The sequence below is a fragment of the Anopheles funestus genome, chromosome 3RL, assembly GCF_943734845.2.
Source record: "Anopheles funestus chromosome 3RL, idAnoFuneDA-416_04, whole genome shotgun sequence".
Lineage (NCBI taxonomy): Eukaryota > Metazoa > Arthropoda > Insecta > Diptera > Culicidae > Anopheles > Anopheles funestus.
In genome coordinates, this window is record NC_064599.1 from 40,621,708 (window position 1) to 40,647,325 (window position 25,618).

General features: G+C 41.6%; 2 protein-coding genes across 3 annotated transcripts in view; both read right to left on the reverse strand.

Moving 5' to 3' along the window:
* The window catches only part of LOC125768822 (retinal homeobox protein Rx), a 46,179-nt gene extending 36,220 nt beyond the window's left edge, over nucleotides 1–9,959 (reverse strand). The window contains exons 1-2 of one of the 2 annotated variants that reach the window (XM_049436991.1): nucleotides 8,810–9,959; nucleotides 8,571–8,660 (exon numbers count right to left, since the gene is read on the reverse strand). In XM_049436991.1, coding sequence (XP_049292948.1) covers nucleotides 8,571–8,660; nucleotides 8,810–9,197 — 478 coding nt within the window. In that variant the 5' untranslated portion in view covers nucleotides 9,198–9,959. Of the gene's footprint in view, nucleotides 1–8,546; nucleotides 8,661–8,809 lie in introns of both variants that reach the window. The other variant, XM_049436990.1, reaches the window with a different exon arrangement.
* Nucleotides 9,960–11,958: 1,999 nt separating this feature from the next.
* On the reverse strand, nucleotides 11,959–15,743 carry LOC125767458 (uncharacterized). The gene is made up of 3 exons (XM_049434063.1): nucleotides 15,035–15,743; nucleotides 12,066–14,344; nucleotides 11,959–12,009 (listed from the first exon to the last, which is right to left on the reverse strand). The coding sequence occupies exons 1-3, from the start codon at nucleotides 15,741–15,743 to the stop codon at nucleotides 11,959–11,961; spliced, it is 3,039 nt and encodes a 1,012-aa protein (XP_049290020.1).
* Nucleotides 15,744–25,618: the final 9,875 nt, after the last annotated feature.

Here is a 25,618-nt window from a genome sequence, read left to right on the forward strand (position 1 = left end):
AGTAACTACGGACAGTGGTACGGCTTGGCATTCTAATCTAAATTGTGCTCAAATTCAATTTAATTGAGAGTGATTTAACGTTCATGATTTAGTTGTCGCTTCTAATTCCCACCGTGCTACCGTACACCTTGGTGACGCACGTCGGGAAGCACAAACCACTGATGTGCGTGTTAACTGTCCTTTGTGTGTGGGTACTGCCGGTGTGATTGATTCCATTCCGAAAGGGAAACCAAAGGCAGAGAGAAGCGAGAGAAAGAGAGCTTCCGCGGATCGAAACGAAACACCCAAAACGATATCAAATGCAATCCATTAGTGGAAGTCATTGTAAATCTAGTGTTAACATCATGCAAGTCGACCGATTACGAGGGCATTTTTTGCCTTCAATTTAAGGGTGCTGTTTCGTTCATTTAGCTGTATTATTTGGGTAGATTTGGTACCGGGTTGTGAGCGACGTGGTAGTGGATCACCATTTAAATGGCGTTCGGTGACGAGGACAGTTTTCCAATAAAAAAAAAACACATCCTCCTCATCCCTCACATGCCCTGATTCTCTGGTTCCGAACTTTCTGTAATTCGATCAGTTTCCCACCGAAACGAATCCACCAAAGGGTAGGCAATAACGTGGTGGTAAAGTTTCCAAATTTTTATCCACTTTCTGTTTCCACTATCATGAAAGTAAAGTGTTATCTTGATGGACTGTCAATGTATCGTTTCGCTATCGAGCTTACGGGTCCAGGAGTCTGTTATGAGCGTGCCCACCATAATTGACAGGCGCCCCGTCATAAACTGAACACGAGGTGGGACTTTTCGGGGTCGAAATTTCAAACTACACATCTACTTGAAACACAAAAATAACCTCACGCCGAATAAAAAAAAACACGCGTGAGGATATAAAGTTGTCAATGCAGGACACATTTAAACAGAATTAAAGGATCACGACAGGGGTTTGAGTGGCGTTTTGGTGAGGATTAACGAATGGTCGCACATGGATTAGGAGATTTGATCGTAAAAACATTGATACATAACATTATCATACTGCAGGAGAGGCATTTGATAGGTATATAGAGATGGGATAACATGATGTAATGAAACACCTGGAGTCTCTGTGTTTTCATCATAATCATTTGTTAATTTTCCAATTTTTCAAATCAAATTTATTTTCTTTTTTCCAATTTCCGAAAACAGCAATATTGATACAGCTAAAAAGAGCTTTATTTATTTTTTATTGAAAATGATTGCCTAAGTGAATAATTAGCACGAGGGTCATGTGTACATTACATCTTCCTTGTTCAGTGCCCTTTTGCAATCACAAGGTACAAGCTGCAAGTCATTTTCCTTCTATCTCCTTACTCGCCACTAACCCATCCTGTCCCTTCCCATCCCTGGGATGTAAGATCGAAGTGAGAAGAAAAAAGCCCAAACATCCAAACTAGACAACTCGTCAAGGATCTCGGAACCTGATTGTTGATTAACATCTCCAAACGTCAATGCTTAAAACATCGCAACTGGCGGCAAAAAGGAGCGAATACAAACGAATAAAACACCATCCGATTGCTTTTAAAGTGGATGAAACAAAACTCCCATTTGATGCCTTCAAAGCAGGGAAGATGGAACGAGAAAGGACACAAAAATACGTTACCCTACAGCGCTCTTTGATGGAAGAGAGGCGTAGCGATAGGGGGTTTCGGGCTTGTTATTGCTGATGATCGTGGAGGTTCTTTAACATGTTCAAGGATTCATTTTTTACATCGAAAACATGAGGAATTGAACGGAAGAAAGTACCTTCAACGGGCGAGTTGTTGTGTAAAAGCTTGTCCATTTCTAATGCTCACTAATCTGCTTGTTGTATCGTTATGGGATTAAAATGGAAGAGAAGCAAAGGTGTACGATAAATTGATTCGTACTGAGACACACGGATTTCGATTTGCCTTCGTTGCTGGTCGCAAACAGTCGGTAAATTATGATTAAAAACTTACAAAGTCTTACATGTTGGCTCACTAGCACATCTACGTCTAACTACATATCAATATTTGTACAACTTTCAAGAGGATGTCATTTATAATTAGCACAACAAATTTGATTAATAGCGTTAGTGAAAGGTCATAAAAGCACACTTATCATAATTCCAAGCACAAGAGCTAACAAATTTCTTCGTTGAGGGCAAACATTTGCCTAAAGAAAATGATCCCGCTGACAGCTTGTCACATACAAACTAGTCACGACACTCGCGATCCAGACGTCACGATAATCTCAAAGCACCTTAAGATTCAATTTGTATTTCTAATTAATCCTTGCATCCGTATACATCCGGCACGAGTCGGTATAACAAAACAAACGTTCATAGCTTTTGGATTTTGATTAATTAAAGCACAGAAAAAGCGGTGATTAGCATCAACTCACGACTATACGGTGAATGAAAGTAGCGCAATGTCTAGGCTAGACATTTTATTGGTTTGTAGAGAAAGGTGAAATGAGAATAGGAATTTTATTTTACAAGAATTTTCTAATTTGAGCTTAATAGATTAATTATTATAGATTGTGGTATAGATAGAATAGATTAATTATTATAGATAAGTATTCTAAGTGATAAACCCACTATCAATGAGTTAATAACATATTTAATTAAACCAACCGTCGTTCAAAGGATTTTTACCTCATTTTGAGCTTCCCTTGAATCGTTTAAAACTTTAAAGCTTAAGATAATACTTCAACGTATTGGACTATTTTGAATACTTAAGAATCAAGGGATATACAGCTCATTTTGAAATGTCGACAGATTTTTTTTCATTTCGGCAAAGGACTATTTCAACATCCGATGGAATCATCGTTTTGTTCCGTTCCATTTTTCTGCATTTTTAGCATTTTTTCACTGGGTTCTTTTTTAAGGATTTACCACAGATTTTTTCTTAACCAGCTATATTAGTTATACTTTTTTACTAGAAGAACGGTCTATAAGTCACACTTTTTAATAGCGTTCAATTAGTCTCAAAGAGTAAATATACGGATTTTAAAAATACAACTAAACAAATGATCGTTACCATTCGTTACCAAACATTTACCGAAAAGAAAAAATCTGATAAGATTTAAAAACTGCGAAACACTGGAATTAATAACTATGAACAAATATTAAGTTTTTTAAAAACATTAATTGTTAATTGTTAAACAAGTAAAATAAGCTTACAATATCTCTATGATAATCTCAAAGAAACTCATTGCTTCAGCGGAAAAATCACAAGACACAAACTTACTATTTGTTAATCATAGCCAATTTACTTCACTCCATTCGTTCTCTGTATTCGATCTCTTTGACAACATAATTGCATAATATCGGTCATCATACAAAGAATGATGCTACCCAGTTCCATGAAGCTTGAGCAAAATCTGGATCATGCCTTAAGGGTTTGCAATGGTATGCTAATGATTTTTGATGTTCCGATTGCTTGCCATTGCTATCAGACACTCTTCCACTTCCTATGCAAAGTTTTCCTTCTTTAGATCATTTCAAATCCATCGATGATTCGATTAAGAAGATACAAACACATTTATCCAACGCAAATGAAGAGCTCAGCCCACTTTCCACTTGCATTTGTCATTTGAGCAGTAAATGATCTTCCACACTACAATACCAAGTATTGATACGATCAGAACATTGGCGAAGAAGGAAAAAGGCGCCATACACAGGAAAAAGGAGCATTTATCCTTTCGTAAGCACTTTCGGTTTGATCTGTCTCATGATCTTTTGCTGCTAGTGTGTGCCACAATGGAAAAGGGCTGACGTTAAAACACTGGAAAGATTACGAACCCCTTGTCCCAGACAAAATGTAGCGCCAGTAGGCAAACGGAGCCAAAGATTCATAGCGCTACTTCCCTTAACCTTACCAGATTATTGAGTTAGTTTTCCATTTGGCAACTCTTTCATGTAGAAAATCTCCTCTTATTGAATTTCTTCCGACTGAATTCCGGCTCCACATTTGTGTGAGCGGTCATGACGGCCTTCCAGTCAGACGAAACGGGAAGAAGACATGAAAACCCGAAACGTGTCTAGGGTGTGCAATGCTTGGGAAAGTCGTCTTCCGTCTGTCGCCAGACAGAACACTTTCCATCCGTTTGCAAACGGTTCAAATGATGCAGCTACTAATTGTGCTGTATCTTGCTGTTAATTTATCTAATTTGCTGTGAGTGGATATTTTTGTTTCAGTGCAGGGACAACAATGATGCACGAGAAACCGTCCGACCCTACTACGTGAGCTCGGATAAGTGATATTTAATACACTTTCTTGCCTCGTCACGGTTCGTTTGTCGGGAAAACTCTTTGGTTGAGTTTTTTTGTTCTCCGTTTTGTTTCATGCCGATTGAGATAGACAAGATGTTTGATGAAGTGTTGAATGTGTACAAGAAATAGTTTTACGGTAAAATGCACAAAAAGGATGGTAGGAAGTGCTAAAGCGAATGACGCGTAATTTGTTTGGCTTGTCATGTTTGTGGTCAACTAATGTTGAACAAACAGATAATTTACCAGCCCATCCCTTCGATTTATTTTCATTTATTTATTTTATATATTTATTTTATTTTATTTTGATTTTATGTTTACATAGCTTTTACTGTACGAAAAGCTTGTTTAGTTCATTTTGATTAAAGTGAATATGGACGAATGCATGTCAATTGTACCAATAATTAAATAAATAATTTCTCTATTATATCATTATGCAAACCTTTTGAAAATATTTAGCCAATTCAAAATGATTGTTGTTTAATTTTTAATAAAAACAATAAATGCTTGCTAAATGTATTTCAGAAGATGTTTTTTTCATATGCAATTTTTCATTTCTTCGATTTTAATAATAAATTGATTCAATTTTGTTTCTTTACATTTTTTAATAAAACAACGCATTAAAGCATCACTCTGAGCCTCATTCCCTTACCATACGAGTAAAACAATATTTAAAACCTGCTTTTCACAATGCGATACGAACCACATCTCATTGTATCTCATTGAATTTTAATTCATTCATGTAAAGTATAATTAACCGGCAGACAAAACAAACCCTTCCGAAGTAAAAATAGGTCAATAGCAATACGTAGCCCCGTTTGCTTACATTTATCAAACCATCCGCCAATGTCCTTACGGTGGCTCCCCCTTGTTCGAAACGGAACCTCCTTTGACCAATTTGTGCCACTCACTTTAAGACCTTCGCGGACAATCGTAACGCCTCCGTTCATTAGCCGGCTCAAAGCTGGTGGCGTTGACGTACATACGTCCCGTAATAGAATTACCACAATCTACACCCGGCGACCGGAGGCCGGACGGAACCTGCGCGAGGTCCATTACCAAGGGTCCGATCGTGGTGAACCGATCCGACCATACTCTTCTTAATGGAAGCAACATCATTATTAAGCAATCGCAACATTCATTTAATGATTAATTAAGTGCTAAACATGGCAATACAGGGTGCGCAGTAGAACGGGGCGAAATCGATGGAGGTATGTGTACCAACGAAGTTTATTGTTATTTATCCGCACGTTAATGGAGATGGTAGGAGCCACTTTAACACCGTTCCCAACGCCATCACTGTAAGCCTCCCTCGCTAGCTCCTCGTACAACCGGTTACTGCTCGCAGCAGCTAACCCGCGAACGTAATCTTAATTTTTGCTTTAAGCTCGACACTTGCAACTTTGACAGTTGAGAAGGCAAGACACGAAACGATGCGAGAACACCACGGTACAATGCATTGAAAATGTGGACATGTAAACGCACCCCACCGTACAACAGCACGGACGAGAAACAAACTGTGAAAAGCAAGGTGTATCCCGCGAGACATAAAGAAGCGTTAATAAATCAATCAAAGAAACACTTCCAACCTTCTGGCCACCGAATGGTGAAGGGAAACGGATGGTTTGAAGAAGAAAAAAATCGTTTGATTAATTTAGTTTTAACCATGCCCAACCATGCGTGTTAAAATCATCGACAGCTGGACAGGTGAGTGCTCGCAGGGTAGGTTAGAAGCTAAAGCGAAATCCTTCACGATATTAAGGCATGGTCGTATTTTGTGCGCCTGTGACTCGCTTGAAGCTCACTTCATAGCTTTGTTTCTCGCTCGTATGCGCGAAAGGAAATTTTAAATTGAATTATACTCATGGCAGCACGGAAAGCATCGTGATCCACTCGACGATCGACGAACGAGCTGCCGTGTGCGGGGAGATTAGGGAATTCAGACCCGTCGAACGACCCAAGCGCAACCGGTACCATAAAAACAGAGCACCAATTTTGGGCACAAAACGTGTGTAGATCTTTATCTTCGAAGGAATACACTTTACACGCTCCATTAGCCGTACGAGTGCGGCCCAATGGAAGGAAACACCACCGCGATCGATCTCGATGTAAAGGGAAACGAACGTTTGAAAGTGAGATTCTATACAAAAGGATAGACAATAGCGAATGGTTTGCAAAATGTTGCGCCAAAAATACGTCCCATCTGCTCTCCTAGACAGATCGAGTGGGTCGTCTAACTGTTTGACATGTTCGTATCGTTCACCCTTTGCAAAACCGCTTGTACCCCGTTCGATCCGAGTGATCCGAGCGGCTCCAGGTGGGAAAATTTCTCATGATTTCCGGAGCACACATTTCACTTTCCCAACTCGGAAGCCCGAAGAAGCCCGGCTCCGTTATAGCCGTTGCTGCGAAACAGATTGATTGATGACAGAATGGCCTACCGGGCTCCGTTGGGAAAGCGTCCATCAGCGTCCACAGGCTTGTCGGAGCCGCAAAAGGGTGAAATGATGCAGAGAAAAGAGATCGAGCGATTGGCCACACTCGATTACGGGTGCTACAGAGTCGAACATGCGAAAGACCGCACCGCATTGTGAACCATTTGGCATCATGAATGGGTGGATACCGAAACGCTAAATTAGAGACACTATTATTATCTATTCACCCACCGGGCTTATCGGGAGCTAAAGTTAACACTTGTGGTTCGTATCCGTATCATTGATCCGTGCTTAAGTGTTGCAGATTTCTCCCGAGTTTTGAATAATTGATGTCATGGGATTTCCTTGAGTATGAGTCTTAGATTAGCTTCTTCTGCACATCCGTCCGGCAACGTCCGCGTGCCAATGGATGATGGACATTTCTGAAGCAATTAATCAGATGCAAACAATGTGTTGATAATTTGGGATTTTGTCTGGCACGTTCCAACAGTGGTTGTGTGGCGTATCATCATCAATGCGTTTGGTAACTCCATTCCATCAGTTGCTGTGTAAATTACAATCAGCTTTCAGCTGATATATTACTTTAAGTTAATATGAAACAATTTTGATTAAGTTGATCAGGTAGCTTGAATTATTGTAATTCACTTTTATTTACTAAAAGTAAATCACGATATTGGTTTCATTAACATTCGCTCTATTATGGATTATTTCGCTAAAATAATTCATATCATTTTCCAAACAAAGTTATTTTCTGTACATATTTAAAAAAAATTACAGTATAAAAACGAGAATACAATCAATCAACACTATGCAGATTTATGAAGGTAATGAATGTTGTAAGGACATCGTTGTATTAGTTTTCTTAATTATTTTCTGATATGAAAAAATAAAAACGCTGCATATGAAGCGATATATGGTACATTTAAAACCTCAAAAAATTATTATCTGGTAGGAGTAGCAACAAATAAAAAAAATAATTTTGGAACAAATACGGTTTGAAGGACCTTTTCTCGGTTTGCTGTAAACAATATTGAGTTTTCGACACTCACTAGAATTTTGTCGGAAAAAGTAACAATCAATCTCAGCAAAATCTCATGTTATCATCAGTGCTAGTGAATTATATACAGAATCACTTAATGACAATTACCAATCAAATTGCTTGCACGACTTCCGGAATTTTGCGTGTTGTTTAGTACACTATATTACTCCTAGGGCTTTAAATATATTATCGGTAGCTGCAAATGAATTTATTACCAGGTTCTTATGAGGTCTTATCTCTTCTTAAGTCCATCAATACTCACTGAATATCGATCTCTATTTTATTCAACTTTGGTTTAAGTTACTATAAGTTTATAATAATATAAAAATAGAATAATCTACAAGTTTTTAATTTATGTTTAATGTCATTTTAAATTATAAAGATTTTGCACAATATTGTGATACTTTTTGATGATGAATATTTCATAAATCGAAAATTAGAAATCAATTTTGTTGCATGAACATTTCTAACATGTAATGTTTCAAAAAAAATCTCTAACAAAGAAAATTTATCATTTTCGAGAAGATTTGCGCAACTTAACATTTTAGTCTTGTTTTTTTTTCTCATTTAAACATGACAAGACATTTCAAAATAAAAATTTTTGCTTGTAAATACAAAGAATGATATTTTCAAAGCTTGTTTACCAGACATGTTCGATTATGTGGTAAATACATTGCTTTTAATTGCAAGCACAAACTAACAGGAAGCAAACATAAAACTAACAACGTATATAATTGAAATTTAAATCACCCTCACCAAACCGCTACCAAACAAAACAACCCAAATCTAGATTAGTATCCTACCTCCGTTGTCACAATTATTCAAACCTAATATTGCGTCGATCGTGTGGCGCGGTGTGAGCGTTTGGCCGCCGGGTCCGAGTTTTTTCGCCGTATCTTTTAGAAAAATGCCATTCTCTGAAAATCAAACCATATTTCGTAGAACTTTAGACTTATGCTGTACGTTTTTGCGCTTCACCGCATTGATATGTGCGCAGCTATCACGGACTCTTGCTGCTCGGTTTTTGGCATCACACACCAACCCCGCCAATGTACGCAATATCTACCTTCGCGGAAGTTTTCCTCGATGTCGACGTCCAGCTGACCGCATTCCTTTAGCTTTTCCATGATTTTGTGGAAATTTTTCGCATCGCGCACGTTCTCCAACAGCTTCTGCACGTCCTCGGCTTCGCTCGGCGGGAACTTATTGCGTGCGATCAACTTCTCGATCAGATTCGTGAAGATCTGCTTCTGCACCTCGGACAGGGACTTGATGTCCATCGTAAGCGAAAGCGGATGCAAGACGTGCGAACGGTGGGGCGAGAGAGCAGAAGAAAGTGGAGTGGTCTGTGTGCTTTTGAAACTCTTATCGGGATAATCGTAATAATCCAATGCACTGAGCAGTTTTTGATGAAATTGTTTTTCTGATTTCGCCTTAGAAATTGCGATCACCATTCATACACGGTGAGATAAATATTACGCACTTAAGATCATGCTTGCATATCGAATCATCCATCTTCCTACAAACTAATTGATTGCAGCACCGATTGGATACCAAAATTTTATAATATTTTAACACATATTACACACAGAGTAATTCGATTTTTCCCCCAGAAACACATTGACAACATTGCGATGTTTGCTTAACAGATATACGAGTTGATAAGCGATGTTGATAACACACAGCATAGCGAACAGGCTCTGTACTTTTTCACACAAACACTCTTAACGCACTTTAAACCGTAATGACCGCATGTGGTTTACGTTATTATCCTTGGCAAGATAAGAAACTATGCAAACAACAGGTTCTATTTATTTGTGTTTGCCTTGGTTTTTTAATTCGTTTGGTACACTAAACTGCACTAGAAGAATTTCCCTGCTCTGCTTGTAACGACGGGAAAATTGTCAGAATCAAACCATCAACATCACGAGCGACCCCCTCGAGCATGAGGTGGAAAAAGCCGTGCTGCGCCAAAAAACAGCACAACACAACACCAAAACAAAAAAAAACACACACAACAAAAAACTCTCACACTCACGCGATGTAAAACACAATTGCACGCGGGGACAAAACCCTGGCACACGGTTCCGTCGTCTATGAACAACTTACACACGCACGCACACACACACACGAATAAGGCGCACGCGAATTTTTAAACACGCTAAAATCCGAGTCCGAAAGAAACACGCGAGACCACCGAGAAGCGTTAGTGCAACCAAACGCGCCAAAGGTAAATGGCGTTTTGGCCGGTTCATCGAAAATCCTTTGCGCTGGGGCTCAGTTTTTCCCGATGCCGGTGTACACTGCTTCGAAGAGTGAATTATGCGTGCTCTCTTCAATACCGACACACCGTCTCGCTCACCCAGCGTCGAACGCTACCTGTCTCGTTTCGGACGCACTGGTTGCTTGAACAGTTTTTCCCATAATCGGTACCGTTCCAAACTGCTCTCCATCTTCCATTTAGGGGTTGCATTTAGGGGTGGGTTTTTGCGCTCTCTCGTAAAGCACTGTCTGTCTCACTCGTGCTTTCGGGGCAAACGTTCACCGCATACTTCGATATTTGGATGCTGCGCTAGCAGAAAGAAAAACCGGTTTTCAATCGCGTGTTTGTGCGTTTCTTCTTTGAATGATGGGAAAAAGAGTGAGATCGAGAGAAATAAGCAAGAGAGCGATGGATTAAGCTTTCAGGTTTCACCCCTTTTGCAACCCTTGGCGGGACGGTAAAAGCAACAAAACAGAAAAAACACACACACACACGCACGGTTTGTTCTATTCTTCCTTCTTACCGCAGCCCAAAACCGAGTCGTAATGAGTCGTAATTTGAAGCACGGATAAATTGAAGACGTGCGCACGTTTTCGGTTGTGGATTGTGGTTGTAGAGGGGCGAAAATAAAGAAAACACATTCCCTCCATTGTTGTGTGGCGGTAGTGCGCTGTGTCTCTTTTACGCATCGTTTCGTCTCTTTTTGCAGGCGGGAGATAAATTTTCCTTGTGCAATTTTCACCCAATTTTCAGCTCATTTCAACCTTCCCGTACGGAGTGGAGGGTTTGGAAACGATAGAGGGAATAGGGGAACGTTGTGTGGCTTAACCAGCAGAAGTCTCCTGGGTCTCTGTGGGTAATGTAATTATTTGAAGTTTATTAATATTGAAGCGATGGAGGACGAGTACACCCAATCGAGCCTTTCACGAGCCGAGGCCTCGTGTTGTGGAGCATTCACTTGGTATGTGAGTTTTACTTCCCATCTGGATGATTGGTGCTTCTTTTTTTGTATCCTATTTATATACTAAATAAATTTGCCGACGCCTTAAGAAGCCATTTTATCGATTATCGAAACATGTTTTGGAATCACAAAGTAAAATTTAAATTATTTGTTTTCAAAAAAAATCACATCTTTTTTTTAATTAAAAAAATTCTAATATTGAAAAAGAAACAATAAGAGATGATTGTAACCAAATATTTGCTCATTTAATTTAAATACCCACCATATATTTCAACCATCCTTCTGCTGCAATAATGTAAATGTTACCTTGAAAAACACCAGAACCCCCTGAACAAACTTGCGGAATTCGGATGCTGAATTTTCTTTCGAGAATAGTTACCGTACGATTGGCGGGATTTTTAAGCGAAGAAGAGGGATTTTGTTTATTTGTTTTTCCTTTTATAACCTTTTCTCTGAGTGCCCACTGAGTGCCACCGGCACTCACAATACGACAGTTGCTGAAACTTGACGAAACCAGCAAACTGTCGGTTTATACCACTATTGTGATTCTTGTGTAAACATACTCCCCCCCATGACAGAATGTCATAACAAAGGCGAAAGGAACTAGCATGTGGTTTCACCGTCCGCTAACGGCAGTAAACAGATTTTGTTGATCGGACGAGTGATGATCCCTTTTACCGTTTGTAGTTTTACCACACGTGTGAGCTGGTCCTCTCCAGGATGAATTGCAACGATGCGTGCTAGGGGCCATCGGGTTGTTGGTAAGGATTCATCCAGTAGTATAATCAATCGACCGGGGAGTATATCGTTGGTTCGGTGATGTCTTCCTATTGCTTCACCCTTTGTCAATTGCCGTAGCTCCGCTGAAAATGCGTCTTGCTGTGCTAAACGACATAGCACGGTTTTAGCAGCTTTCATGTATTCGGGAGTGATGACTAAAGGTGATGCGAATTGTGTTGGTGTTCGTTGAGTGCGTGCCTTCTTCTTAGTGTTACGTGTGAAGCGAATGCAGTATGCAACGATGCGTAACAATCGCGTGTAGCTGGAACACAACGTAAACCAAGGGTTAGTGATGGTGTTTACATAGGCAGCACTCACCTGACGAATTTCGAGATTCGTATCTTCAGCTGGTTCAGGATTACAGTTGGGCCAGTTGGATGCGGGTAGTGCTAGCCATTCCGGACCGCAACTCCACAGCTTGCTCTGCAGGAAATCTGCTGCTGACATGCCGCGTGAGACCATATCGGCAGGGTTAGTTGAGCCGGGAACATGCCTCCACTGACGAGGATGAGTATAATGCTGCACCTCCGATACTCGGTTGCCTACGAACGTTGCCCACGTGTTAGGTGAGGCGCTGATCCACTTTAACGTGACGGTAGAATCGGACCAAAAGAATACTTCTGCTGCGTGTAGTCCCATCGCCTTCTTGACTCGATCGTAAAGATGAGCGCCTAATACTGCAGCACACAGTTCCAGTCGAGGTAGTGTGACACGCTTAAGTGGTGCCACTCGCGACTTGGATGAAAGTAAAGTGGTGCGAACTTCCCCTTGCTCACTTTCGCAACGAACATAAATGCAGGCCCCGTAAGCTGCTTCAGATGCGTCACAGAAGGTGTGTAACTGCAATTTACTACCAGGTAACAGCGCATAGCGATCGATCTTAAAACCGGATATGAGTGGCCAATCTTGCTGAATATTTTTCCATTTCTTGCAGATAGAATCAGGAACAAGATCGTCCCAACCAGCTTTCTGCAACCACAACTCCTGCATCAAGATTTTGGCTCGTACGACTATGGGAGAAATCAGGCCAAGCGGATCGAACATGCGGGCTATGTTAGAGAGGATGCTTCTTTTAGTAGGACTTGCTGTGTCGGTGTCGATTGCGGACTCGAATGATAGAACATCATGTTCTGGCTCCCACGAAACTCCAAGAGTCTTTACCGTTTCGTCGGGTATAAACTGTAGCGCTGACTGTGTGCCGATCTGATCCGCAGTTAGACCGGTAAGCACCTCTAATCTGTTTGAAGTCCACTTCCGTAATTCAAAACCACCCCTTGAAAGTAATTCATCTAACTCTACTCGTAGACGCCGAGCGCTTTCGATCGAATCCGCACCGCCTATGAAGTCGTCCACGTAGAAATTGCTCTTCAGAGCGGATGCGGCAACAGGATATGTGGTTCCCTCATCGTTTGCAAGCTGCTGCAAGGTTCGAGTTGCAAGGAAGGATGATGGGGACAACCCATAGGTTACGGTGTTCAGCTCGTAATACTGGATCGGTGAATGCGAATCAAACCGGAAACAAATGCGGGCATACTTCCTATCGTCTGGATGCAGTAGTATTTGGCGGTACATTTTAGCAATGTCTCCAACAACCGCCACCTTATACGTGCGGAATCGCAGAATGATGTCCAGCAAATCATCCTGCACTGCAGGGCCGACACATAGCGCTTCGTTGAGCGAGTATCCAGATGATGTTTTCGCTGATCCATCAAACACCACCCTGGTTTTTGTTGTTGTGCTCGAAGCCTTGAATACGGGATGGTGCGGCAGATAATATGCTGATTCGTCGTCAGCTGGAGCTTGTATCAGCGACATGTGCCCTAGCTCCAAATATTCATGCATGAATTCATGGTATGCCGCTTTAATGTGAGGATCGCGTTCTAGGCGCCTTTCGAGCATTGTAAAACGTCGTAGAGCTGATAATTTCGAAAGACCCAGCTTTTCTTCAAAGTCAGGCTGCTTTGGTAAACGAACAATATAACGACCAGTATCGTCTCGTTGTGTTGTATCTTGGTATAATTTTTCGCAATACCTTTCTTCTGGGGAGTAACCATCTCTTATTTGTAATTCTTCCACTTTCCAGAATCTCTCGAGTGATTCCTCAAGCGTGCTCATGCAGACGACGGAAGATGCGTTGGAAGTTTCGGTGTTGCTATTACATGCTGATGCTGAGCCGGTCACGATCCAGCCGAACACACTTTCAATGAGGACAGGAAGGTTATGCGAAATTTTATATTGCGCCCCGCTCTGGAAAAATGCATGATAATGCCGGGCACCGAGGATAAGATCGAGCGGTGCCGACTTATTAAACTGGGGGTCGGCAAGCACAAAATTCGGCGGAATTTGCCACTCGACGGTGCGCACATCATGTGCTGGCAAATCCCCAATCAAATTGTCCACAATCAAGAAATCAGCATTCAGCTGATATTGGCCCGTTCGGGAGGAAATCTTCGCACGCACCGATTTCCGTACCGGGGTGGAAGAGTGACCCGCACCGATGAGCGTTACGTTGACCGTATCAAGTTTCAACGCTAACCTCTGAGCAAGCCTGGTGCTCATCAAATCAGGCTGCGAGGCACTATCCAATAGTGCTCGCACTGGATGCAGAGTACCGTGTGAATCAACAACGTGTACCACGGCAGTTTGCAGAAACACGTGATCATATGTTTGCTGGCTTGCGTGTGCTGCTACGTGGTGTCTTTGGGTGTTTGTGGCGTGATCGTCTTTGTTCTGTGGGTGGCTTACCGGAGCATTTCGCGCAGCTGGCATGGTGTTTGCAGTGGGAAGTGCTCCTTGTGCGTTGTGTACGTTGTGTAACAGTGTATGGTGTGCTGAGTGACAGTGTCTGCATTTGTATTGCGAGGAGCAATCGCGCGCTCGGTGGTTGTCCCGCAAACAATTTAAACATAGTTTATTGGACATGACCTGTCGATATCGTTCTTCCGGACCCATAGTCATGAATCGCGGACATTTGGTGATGCTATGCTCTTGCTGGCATATTATGCACCTACGTGTTTCGTGAGAGGTAGACGGAAAACTAGCCAGCCGAGTGAGATTCGATTGTTTATGTGTGAAATGCGTGTGATTTCCGCTAGAGGGCGCGTCGGTATTGTTTACCATCAGAGTTTCGAGCACTCGCATTCGGCGTTGCAAAAATTGCACCAAGCCTTCGTAGCTTGGATTTTCATTTGTTGATGCAAATTCCTCCCAATCGCGCAACGTTGTTGTAGGCAATTTTGTGCATAGCAAATGTTCCAATACGCTACTCCAAGCATCTGTGTTTTCACCCAAGTGGTTTAGCGTTTTCTTGTGCCGCTCGAACTCATCGACAAGATGGTGAAGGGTTGAGGCACTTTCCCGTTTCATGGTGGCCATTCCGAATAAGGCTTGCAAATGACGCTTTTTTAACAGGTACTCGTTAGAGTAACGCTCCGTCAGTATTTTCCATGCTATTTCATAGTTTGCGGCACTGATGGTGATGGATTCAATAACCTTAGCGGCTTCTCCCTTTAAGGATGCGCGCAAATAGTGGAACTTTTGGATCGGCGGTAGCTCGGGGTTATCATGTATTAAGCCCTCAAAAGTGTCCCTATACGTTAGCCACTGCATGTAATCACCATCGTATTCGGGAAGCGCGATGGTGGGAAGTTTAATGCCTACTAGGGGGCTCGGGCCAGCGTTTGGTGTGGAACTAATGCTTCGAGGAACATGCACCCTTTTAGCCTTTAGCTGGGAGTGTGCGCGTATCAAGCGCGGCTCAAAATCATCGCGTAAAGCGGCATTGTGCGCAATTTCTTCTTCGGTGATTGCCAAATCCTCTAGCTGACCTTGGATTTTCTCCAAGTCAATGGATAGCTGGTCGAACTTTGTTATGCGCGTTTCGATCTCGATAGCGTCTCGTTCCGGGAGAAAATCAAGGAGGAACTTTTCGTGGCGATCTAATGAGACCAGCAAAATTGCCCTTCGGGACGATAGAATGACGGCAGACGCTGGCATGATCAGACACGATGGTAATAGCTTCGTCAGCGGTAACGAAAAAACGGGAGTGTTGTGTCGCGATAAAATTTGCGTTATGCGTAGGAAAAAACAGGTCGCGAGAATCCGCAAATTAATAACCAGCAATTCGGCGTATCCTGGTCACGGCACCATGAACAAACTTGCGGAATTCGGATGCTGAATTTTCTTTCGAGAATAGTTACCGTACGATTGGCGGGATTTTTAAGCGAAGAAGAGGGATTTTGTTTATTTGTTTTTCCTTTTATAACCTTTTCTCTGAGTGCCCACTGAGTGCCACCGGCACTCACAATACGACAGTTGCTGAAACTTGACGAAACCAGCAAACTGTCGGTTTATACCACTATTGTGATTCTTGTGTAAACACCCCCATTACATCAATCACGTTCATGGCGATAATTTGCATGCTTTTGCATGTTTCTAAATCACCAGCACCAAACAAACAAAAAAGCAGGCAACAAATAGCTCGAATTTTCCACTCCCGGAAGACAAAAAGCGGGAAAGTATTATTACTCTTTAATTGCAAGTTATTGGCCATCAACGGAGCTCCAAAAATGGCTTCATTTTGTGGCACTTATCCGAACGGTTCCTCCCAAAATTCTCTCAACCCCCTTTTTCTCCCTTGTTTAGCCCTGTTAAGCTACAGTTCAGACCTAGTAAATAAATCGAACGGAAAGACCTAGGAGTACAGCTCGTGCCATGGTGACCGGAACCGGCCAAGGAAGCGTCTCTACTCCTATTCCTTTTACATGCCAAATCCTGCGAGAATGCTCCTTCCGCTTACCCAATGTCCGCCTCACCTCCTCACCCTTCTTTTGAGTGCCAAAGTGGTAGAGGGGGATGCATACTGAATGAGAGCAATTATCCACTTTCCACACTGGCACGGTACGGACATGTGCTTTGGCAATGACGGCTAGTATGAGCTTCGTTTTTTTGCAAGAAATTTAATTGCACCCTCTAATTGCACCCGTTTGCGATCCAGCCACAAGCTCCAGGTGGTAATTTCGGGAGAAAAGAGACGGAGAAAAAAAACAACAGAATAAAAAATTGGCGTTGATGAAACAAACGGCGGGATTGCGATGAAGTTTGGCCAAAACTCCAACCAAACATGTACGAATTCGTCCGTTTGCCTCCGATACGGCCTCCTGCATCAGCATGTTTAGATCCATGAAGCCCAACCAAGATCCGCCGGTTACACCAGTTCCAGGGCAATGTACGGTTGCCAACAATCATCGGCTTCGGGCTTCTAGTCTTGATCGAACCGAAATGTCGGCTAAAATCGTTAGCCGTACACACACCACAAACGCGAACGAAAGAACCCAAGAAAGAGAAATCAATTTCGATTACGACTCCAAATAATAGTGATTGAGTAGTCGTGTTTCATCAATCGATAGAATTGACCCCGCTCGTACACATACGATTTGGTTAGGATGCAAAGATGGAGAAGCCTCTATCTTCTGCTCCCGGTAGCAGATCCCGGGATGTGGATTGAATGGAAGAAACGTACAACCTCTGTCCAAAAGATGAATGAAACTTTACAAACACCCATACACCCCAAAACCGAAAAGCTGTAGTCGAACGAGGCACTGGAATCGAAACACCGCAAAAGGAGAAGGAAAAAAGCTTTATAATTACAAAAATCTAATTTAAATTAATGCATTAATGCTCCAGCAGGCACCCGGCCTTTCCGCAAACCACCCTCACCAGAAGCGTCCGACACGATCGGGCGTAAAGAAGGAAGACCGCAAAACACCGACCGACACTCATTCAGAAATATCGAACAAGCTCCGGGGCGGCCCGATCAGGCTCCCCCTCCGGGGTTGATGGTTGAACGGGCACGGGCCAAAAAAAACCCAACCAAACATCGAAGCGCGAAAGCTTCTGCCCCAATGCAAATGCAAACTGTTGTATGATTGTGGCTTTTTTGCTTTGCCTTCCTTTTTTTGTTTTTTGGAAAGTGCAATTAAAATAAATCATCGACATCCTTCGTTTTATTGATCAAATTACTCAACATAATTGCCCACAACAATATTTCAATTACAGTGTTGGTGTGCGGCCGTACGAGCCGATTCGGGGTACATTTGCACATTAAAGTGCACGGGATGTGGTGCTGGTTCTCCGGTCCCGGCGTTTAGATGGTTTTTGTTGCCTGCCATGGAACCGAACCAGACCCGGCCACGTTCCGTTAGTGTAGAATAATTTTGTATCTTTTTATTATACGATCTAAGAACATTTCGAATTTTGTGTGGATGTGGTAACTTGTGATGGTGTTAAGGTTGGGGGTTGGATGCTGCGGGAATCAGTATAATTATTCCTTCAACCGGGGGTTCGTTGGCTTGTCGGGTCGATCGCGAGCCCGATCAGTTCGTACAAAAGCTGGGATAAGCCGTTTTGGTTCGGGGCAGACAGTATGACTTTCTTTCACATCTCAACTTGTACGGTTCGATGCGAGAGCTCGTGCTGGCAGTTGAGACGAAAACGGTAAATTAATCATTCAAATTACCCGCCGAAGCTGATTACGAACACGATTAGCATAATCAATTAGGATTTTTGTAAACAAACCTTGCTTGAGAGATTGATATCATATTCTTGAATGCATAAAATCCTTGCATAAAAAATCATTTCCTTACTATTTCATAATTTTGAAATATCTACCAGCTCCAGGCCGTTCTTTATGATCCGGGGTGGTCGGGATCGGACTCAATGGCGATTAATCAATTTCCACGAATAATATTCCCTTAATTATCAAGGTCATTTATAGTTCTAGATAAAGCGTTTATAGTACCTACATACTATACTATGGTAGTCCTTTTGATGCTAAAAATGATTCTGGATCAAGCAAATTATTATCAAATAACAATTAAAATTTAGAACGTAAAATAAATTCATTTCAAATATATCGTTTGGTGGCGATTTTAATAATTTTAACCAACCTGACATCAGTACAAATGTTCACCACGGTTGAACAGCTGTCAATTTTCAGCGCACGGTTAATCGAAGTTCTACTGTAATTACCACTAAGTTGTGCTGAATTCAAAAATAGAGATCTTTTGATTACGATTCTCTACTTACTCATATCCCATATCCCTCTACTGGAATCGCGCGATATTACGTTGACGTCCAGGGATTGTCAATTTGCAAACTACTAAATTAATGATCTACTATGCTTTTTTACCACATAACTGAAACTCTTCGACTGCTATTTGGTATCGGTCCTGTCGTGTAAAGATCGGTAGCACTATCACCAATCTATTGCTTTCCACAGACCAATTACATTTTAAAGGTGTAATATTGTGTAAAATCAATCAATTTTTGTTTCTTTGGCAATTATACCTTCTTCATGCTTTTATTACCATAAACGTTGAACCAAATATCACATTACAATATTTGGCTGCGCTTACTCTTGCAATGCGGCAATCAACCATTCATGCAGCAACGCAGTGTCTCTCTAAACCCCTGCCTTAATTATAATTGTACGAACACGTGGGCCACTGTTAGGAACTAAAAGCATCAAACTGTTTACGGAAAAGCGTAAGTGAAAATACTCCTCCACATTTTCCATGCAATTATTAATCTTTACACTTCGAACGTTCCGATATCGTCCATGTGCTCAGATTCCTTTACGTCGAAGCTTGGCTAAAACTGCAGCCCCCTTTGGTGCTCTATCATACACGTTGCCGTCGCACTTCGAGAGCACGAGCTCGCAGAATGCGCTTGCCAGATGAAATTATCCGCGATGATATTACATAAAACACACTTATCAACCAATTAGCCTGAACGCGCACGCCCGCGGAAGCTCGTGCAGACGAAAAGAAAAGGCTCCTTCAGCGCTAAGTGTGCTTTGTGGGCTCGTCGAAGCTACCGCCAGTTCCTGCCACAGTACAGCCGAAAGCCTGCCTTGATTGATGATGAAAACCATCAATACATAATGGAGCTCCAGGTTGGGCGCGAAGCGAAGAAGCAAAATGAGAAAGGGAACCGTGAAGGGTGGCAGCAATTTCCATAGGCTCGAGCCCATCAACAAACTGATGCTTTGCTTCGGTAGCAAAACCCCATTGCGCACACCCCACAGCATGAAGGTGACTTGAAGAATTCTTACCATTTCTTGGTACTCCCCCGGACCGTCCGGGTTTTATGCACGATTGCGATAATGGAACGGGAGCATAAAATTGCTCCCAAACTCTTCGTTCGCTTACAACCACCCAAGGGCCAACCCTGACACGCCGAACGACAATGCTTGGTGCTGAACGAAATGAGTAAGTTGTGACTGTTTGTGGCGTGAATAATAACTTAATGATGACGACAGACTGGTCAACTGGGAAAAATGGGTTTTGGAAAACTCCTGCCGGTAAAGGGCAACGAGGCAAATTGTGGAGTTGAAGGTGGGGTGAAAAATAACCAACTCTACTTATTGGATGTTTTCGAAATGAAATCACTTAGTCCCAAAAGAACGCAACCCTACCCTCCGGGGAAATCGTTCATGGTTGGAGGAAAAGAGGTTTCATGTTTTTTTTTCTTTTACTTGACTTAATGTCCTAGTTTGATGTGTATGTATATGTGTGTGTGTATGTGAGTGAGGAAATTGGTCCTAATGAAGGCAATTACGTTCATCGAAAGTGTCCCAAGGGGAGAAGTGTTGTTGATGTGATTTCCAGTCTCATAATTGGTTCATACCTACACACATCGATAAATATATCGTGCTATGGAGACAATATTAAATTAGGACTTGAATTAGAGTTACTTATAAATTATCAATTCCAAAATCTGTCGGATATATTTTGGATTACGTTTAATAAAACACAAATCATCTAAACAAAATCAATCTTGAGTTTAATTTACAAATACTACTTACAATTTAATATGCGATAAACGGCGCCAGTTCCACACGACAGGACCGGGTATCAAACCCCATCCCAAAGACTGACTATCCGGCTACGCGGTAAAAATAAGTCTAGTAAGCCAAAAATGGCCGGCGTGACCTTAGAAGACGTTAAAGCCAACAAGAGAGAGAGAGAGAGAGATGCTTATATTTGTTGTGTATTTGTTGTTTTTTGTTTACATATGATTTTTTTTCTTATTTCTTATGTCTTATTTCAGAAAAATAATTTGCTTAAAGTTTATTAATTCTAATGCTAAAGGTGAAACAATTCAAACGGACTGACAGTCATCGTACAAGATTGATCATCGGACAAAAATTTTATACAGAATGTTACATATTCTACTTCAAGTTGAAAAGAGTCCAGAAATGGCTGTTTGTTTATTTATACGGCAGTTGTAATGGTAACTATACTCTTAGGCTGCATTTTCATGCAGTAAATTATATTCAACAACCAGGAAGTAAAAGAAAAAAATATAATAAATTAACAACAAATATGTAAAATCAAAAGAAGGGTCAAAAGAATCATATCAAATAGAAGAAACAGAAAACAGATGAAATCTGGGTATGTGACTTTTTCCTCAACTATGACGATCAGACGATCATTGATCAAAGAGATCAATTCTGCTTCAAATTTGAGATAAACAATATATAAATACTTTAGTTTGCTGAGACGCGCATATCGATAATTGTAGCCATTTAAATGAGCATTATCAGCCAGCATAATGTCCATTAAGCACATGAGACTCATCATTCGAAATCAACCTTGCACAATTTGATATAACAACCTCGATTTGTCGACAAATAATGCCAAACACGATCGCTTATTGTTATTGCTTGCCCATATGGTTTTTTGTTGTTTGTGCCCCGCGCAACAATGGAGACGCGCTCATTTGGAAGCAAATTTTCAATTCATTTCAATGCTACTCATCACATATGTAATCTGGCAAAGCACCGTAGGTGTCCGTTTGTATCTATCTATTTAATTGCATGATTGCAGATATGCCGCTGCTCGCGATGAAGTGAATTGCGATTTTTGTTGATCGATATTTGAATTGAAATTGGCTACCGTATCACTTAACCGTCCCGTGTGGCATATGCCTCCAATTTCTTAGCAACAATTGTTTGGATTTTCTTTCGCACCAATAGTTTGCCTATATTGCAAACCGTACACTGCGCGTTGTAGCAACTTTGGCCGCAATCATCTGCCAGACAGACTGGCGATCCGGCCACTACGGTTCGGCTACCGTTGCCGGACCGTTCGGTGTGGAAAACTGGTAGCAAAACACGAGCTGGAAAACTACACCAATCATCCGCAGGAAAACGGTTTATCTGGTGAAGGTGTTGCGGGGCCAACAGTGTGTTGGCTTTTGGAGGTTTTGCCTTGTTGCGATCGATCGCTTGATCTAATTGGGGCTGAATGGAATGGAAACAAACGCACCCAAAATTGACGCTGTAAGGTGAGTAATTCGCTTGAACAGTCATACAAATATAGCAATGAATCGGTGGTGGCTTAAGTGATCGAGAGTGAAATGGGAAATTGGATACCGCGTGGCAGTAGGGAAGGACGGTTTCGGAAACAGTGCGGATCGGTCATGGGTCCGAAGGAGAAAAAAAAAGTATTACTGGTGTACGAGAGACGTTGCAACCATAACAAATTTTCGCTAAAATCTTTACCGAAAAAGGAACGCACCAAAACGGAAAGGAGAAACATTTTTGAACACGGTAATGATGATGATATGAGTAGCGTTATTAATTCGTAATTTTTATGGCCAGCGTAATTATGGCCGCAGCTCGAAGCAAACATTTTCTACACCCTCTCCCTCTCGTCTCACCTGCCTCTTCATCTCTTCACCTCCGCTTGCGCCTTCCATGGGCCCTTGCGTTGGAGGCGCGGTACGGCTGGAGCAGCCGTTGGCACAGGATTCGAAGCGAATTGCAATTATGCTGCAACAATAAAGCAGTGCGCGCCGTACGCGATCATGAACGTACCAAATGGAGATTTAAGTAGAAACGGAAGGCACGAGCTACGGACGCAAATGGCTAGAATTTTATCGGTGAAAAGCCATATTATTAGCGGGCCCGGGAATACTTGTTCGCCGCTCGGGCGTGTGCAGGCGGTTAGAGAACTAATGCCGGGGATTGATATGAAAATGCGCACAATTACACTGTGCCCCCAGCCAGGACTGTTGGTGGTTGTTAGCTGGTTGGCAAGCGTGTGGTAGCGCGTGTAAAGAATGAAGTTTAAACGAAGCGGCTTTTCTGTTACGAACGAAATTCGGGCAGGGAAAAAGGGTAGGACGTTTGAAGAAACACGCAAGCAATAAAAGTAGGATAAGATCAATCATGTTTTATGTGCTTTCAGAACAACACAGTTGCAGATAACGCAGATGGCATAAGAAGAATGATAAGTTCAAACAATTCGAAAAAATAAAAACGGTCTCCACGGACCTGATACAAGTATATCAGAATATCGGTTTGATCAAAAAGATTTAAGAGATAATCTAACATAGCTAATAGTTGTATCAAATTTAATTATAAAAATAAAATTCATAGATATCCTTCGTTCCGTTTTTTTTTAAATAAATCCTTCGATAAGGTTCGTCGCTATCTTCAAGAAGGTAAATTTCCTAACTTCGTCTACTTGTGTGCTTTACCTCTTTCAACTTCTACTATCTCTTCATATATTTAAAATCTACCTATAGAACCTCATCGCTTGGCAACGAGAGCTGACAAAAAGGTGAAAAATTTGTCAAAACGGAGCTTTTGTCACTTTTTTAAGCTTTTGACAAAATTTTATTTTCTGGAAAATCTACGAAAAATGTTGACAAGAATGGTGACAAAAAGATGACAAAATTCTGATATTTTTTTATATTTATTGTTTGCCAATTAGTTTTAACAAAATTTTATAATTTTAAAATTTTTATTAGTATTTTTAATTATTTTTTTTATTTTATTATAACAAAGAATCACCGACGTACAAAAAGGAACGAACGTACCAGAATCAATCAGTTAATTTATTTTATCATTATCAACGTATAAGCGAGTTTTTTTTAATTTCAAACCAATTAACGAGAAAAAGAACACATCATGAACATCATTGAAAATTAAATGAAACGATGGTGATGAAATAATGGTAAAGTTTGTTCAATAGGCAGAAATATACAAATTTATTTATTTGTTGATCAATGAAAATTGAAAAATAATATCCATATTTTCATACTTAACGGTTGATTAATTACCTCACAGCAAACATAAAACAAAACAAAAATCTTCACTATCTGTAGCTGAACAATTTTAGATTTTATCTAGAAACATATCTTACATATGTTAAGTTAAGTTACACATTTAAATTATTTTCAATTTAAATTCGAGTAAGCATTCTATCGTATTTGAAAATTTACAACAAAATGTTACAACGATACTACAACCATAATGAATTATGGTCAGAAATTTGTGTCAATTCTACCGACGATTTACCTAGCCTAGAAATTATATTAAAAGCTCCACATAGTTCTAATTCATGTTCCAAACTCGCAAGCAAAATACCGTCGGTAAAATCAGTTTCTCGATTTTCAGTTTAACATTTGCCTCCTGTTGGCCAACAATGTTACCATCGGTATCTCATCAGGCAAAACAAAACATGCCCTTATGGACGACCCCAATGTGTAGGGCGGTGTACATTTTCCAAATCAACATCTCAATTAAATCTCTAAACCCAACCTCACTCCCATCTCACTCCCTCCCTAACGTGCCGCTGCTGGGGACGATCCTGGTTTTATCTTGCGGTCTCCACTACAGACTCGAAAGAAACCTCGAAAACATCAAATTTCAACATCTGCCACCCTTCATCATGCTGTTGCTGCTGAAGCTTGCTTCTGGTTATTCTGGGTGTACTTCCCCCACATTCCGCAGAATCCGTAAGCACGAGCAAGAGTTCCGTCTCCGTCACTCCACACTCGAATGGCTCCTTCCCTCCAAAAAAAACCACAGGGAAAAATTGATTTCTCTTGAAAATTTATCTTATAAATTTAGACGCTCCAGCTTCCTTTATAAATTAAAATCGTTTAAAACCATATCGTGCTCTCGTCGTAAATCTGCGTTGCCATTGCACCATGTACGCCTCTCGCTCACATAGGCAGTGCTTCAATTGTCCATACTCGCTCTCTTGGTATGGCGCCAGCTAAGGACGACGAAACGAAACACACTACCACATCAGCAGTGTACCAGGCAAACACATTCTAGCTTAATTCAACACAATCAAAGTGCCGTTTGTCGGTGGATGCCATGGATGAAAAAACGGACAAACGGGAGCAGGCACCATGCCGAACGATCCGGGAAGAACATTTAATTTGAAAATAAAGAGAACCACTTGCAACCCCGGAACCGCAACCGCCCGTTGGAAAAGTGGTTCCTGTTGGTCCCGTCCACAACGAAGGCCCAGGAAGGCACAGGATCTACGATCGTTAGTTCAGAAATTAGCGTAGCTCCCGAAGCTTGCCGGAGGACATCGGGACGGTTGCAAGGGTGAAGAAACTGAAGGAAGATAAATTGATCTCTCCGAAACGACAGCTTTCGATGAGGATGTGCCGAGATGTGTGTTGGACGCCGGGACACCCTTACCGCGTCGTTTGCTGCCCCTTTTCCGATCTCCATTAGTCTACTTTATTCCGCTCCTTCTCGACGCTCGAGAGAGAGAGAGAGAGATAGAGAGAGAAAGGGAAAAAAGGAGAGAAGAAAAAACAACACACAACCAGTGAAACAAGACGACGACGGACGTTGGGACGTTGGGCGAGGGAATGATACAGCAGATTTAAACAGCCACTTTAGTTACCGTCGATCAGCATCCAATTGTTGATGGGATTGGGCCCCAGCAAAGCCTCCGCTTGTACGATGACGACGACGACGACGAGCCCTTTGCCAGTGACGAGTCTTGTGGAAGGTGTAGTACGATGTGAACGGGGAATCACGCAAACACGTG

Excerpts from the sequence above, each read along its gene's own strand:
- LOC125767458 (XM_049434063.1), bottom strand. The coding sequence starts at position 15,743 with ATGCCAGCGTCTGCCGTCATTCTATCGTCCCGAAGGGCAATTTTGCTG. Across the intron at positions 14,345-15,034 it reads GAAAACGCTAAACCACTTGG|TGCGAGCACTATTGGATAGT; the intron begins GTGAAAACACAG and ends CTCTGCATCCAG. Across the intron at positions 12,010-12,065 it reads CGAATCTCGAAATTCGTCAG|CTACACGCGATTGTTACGCA; the intron begins GTGAGTGCTGCC and ends GTTGTGTTCCAG.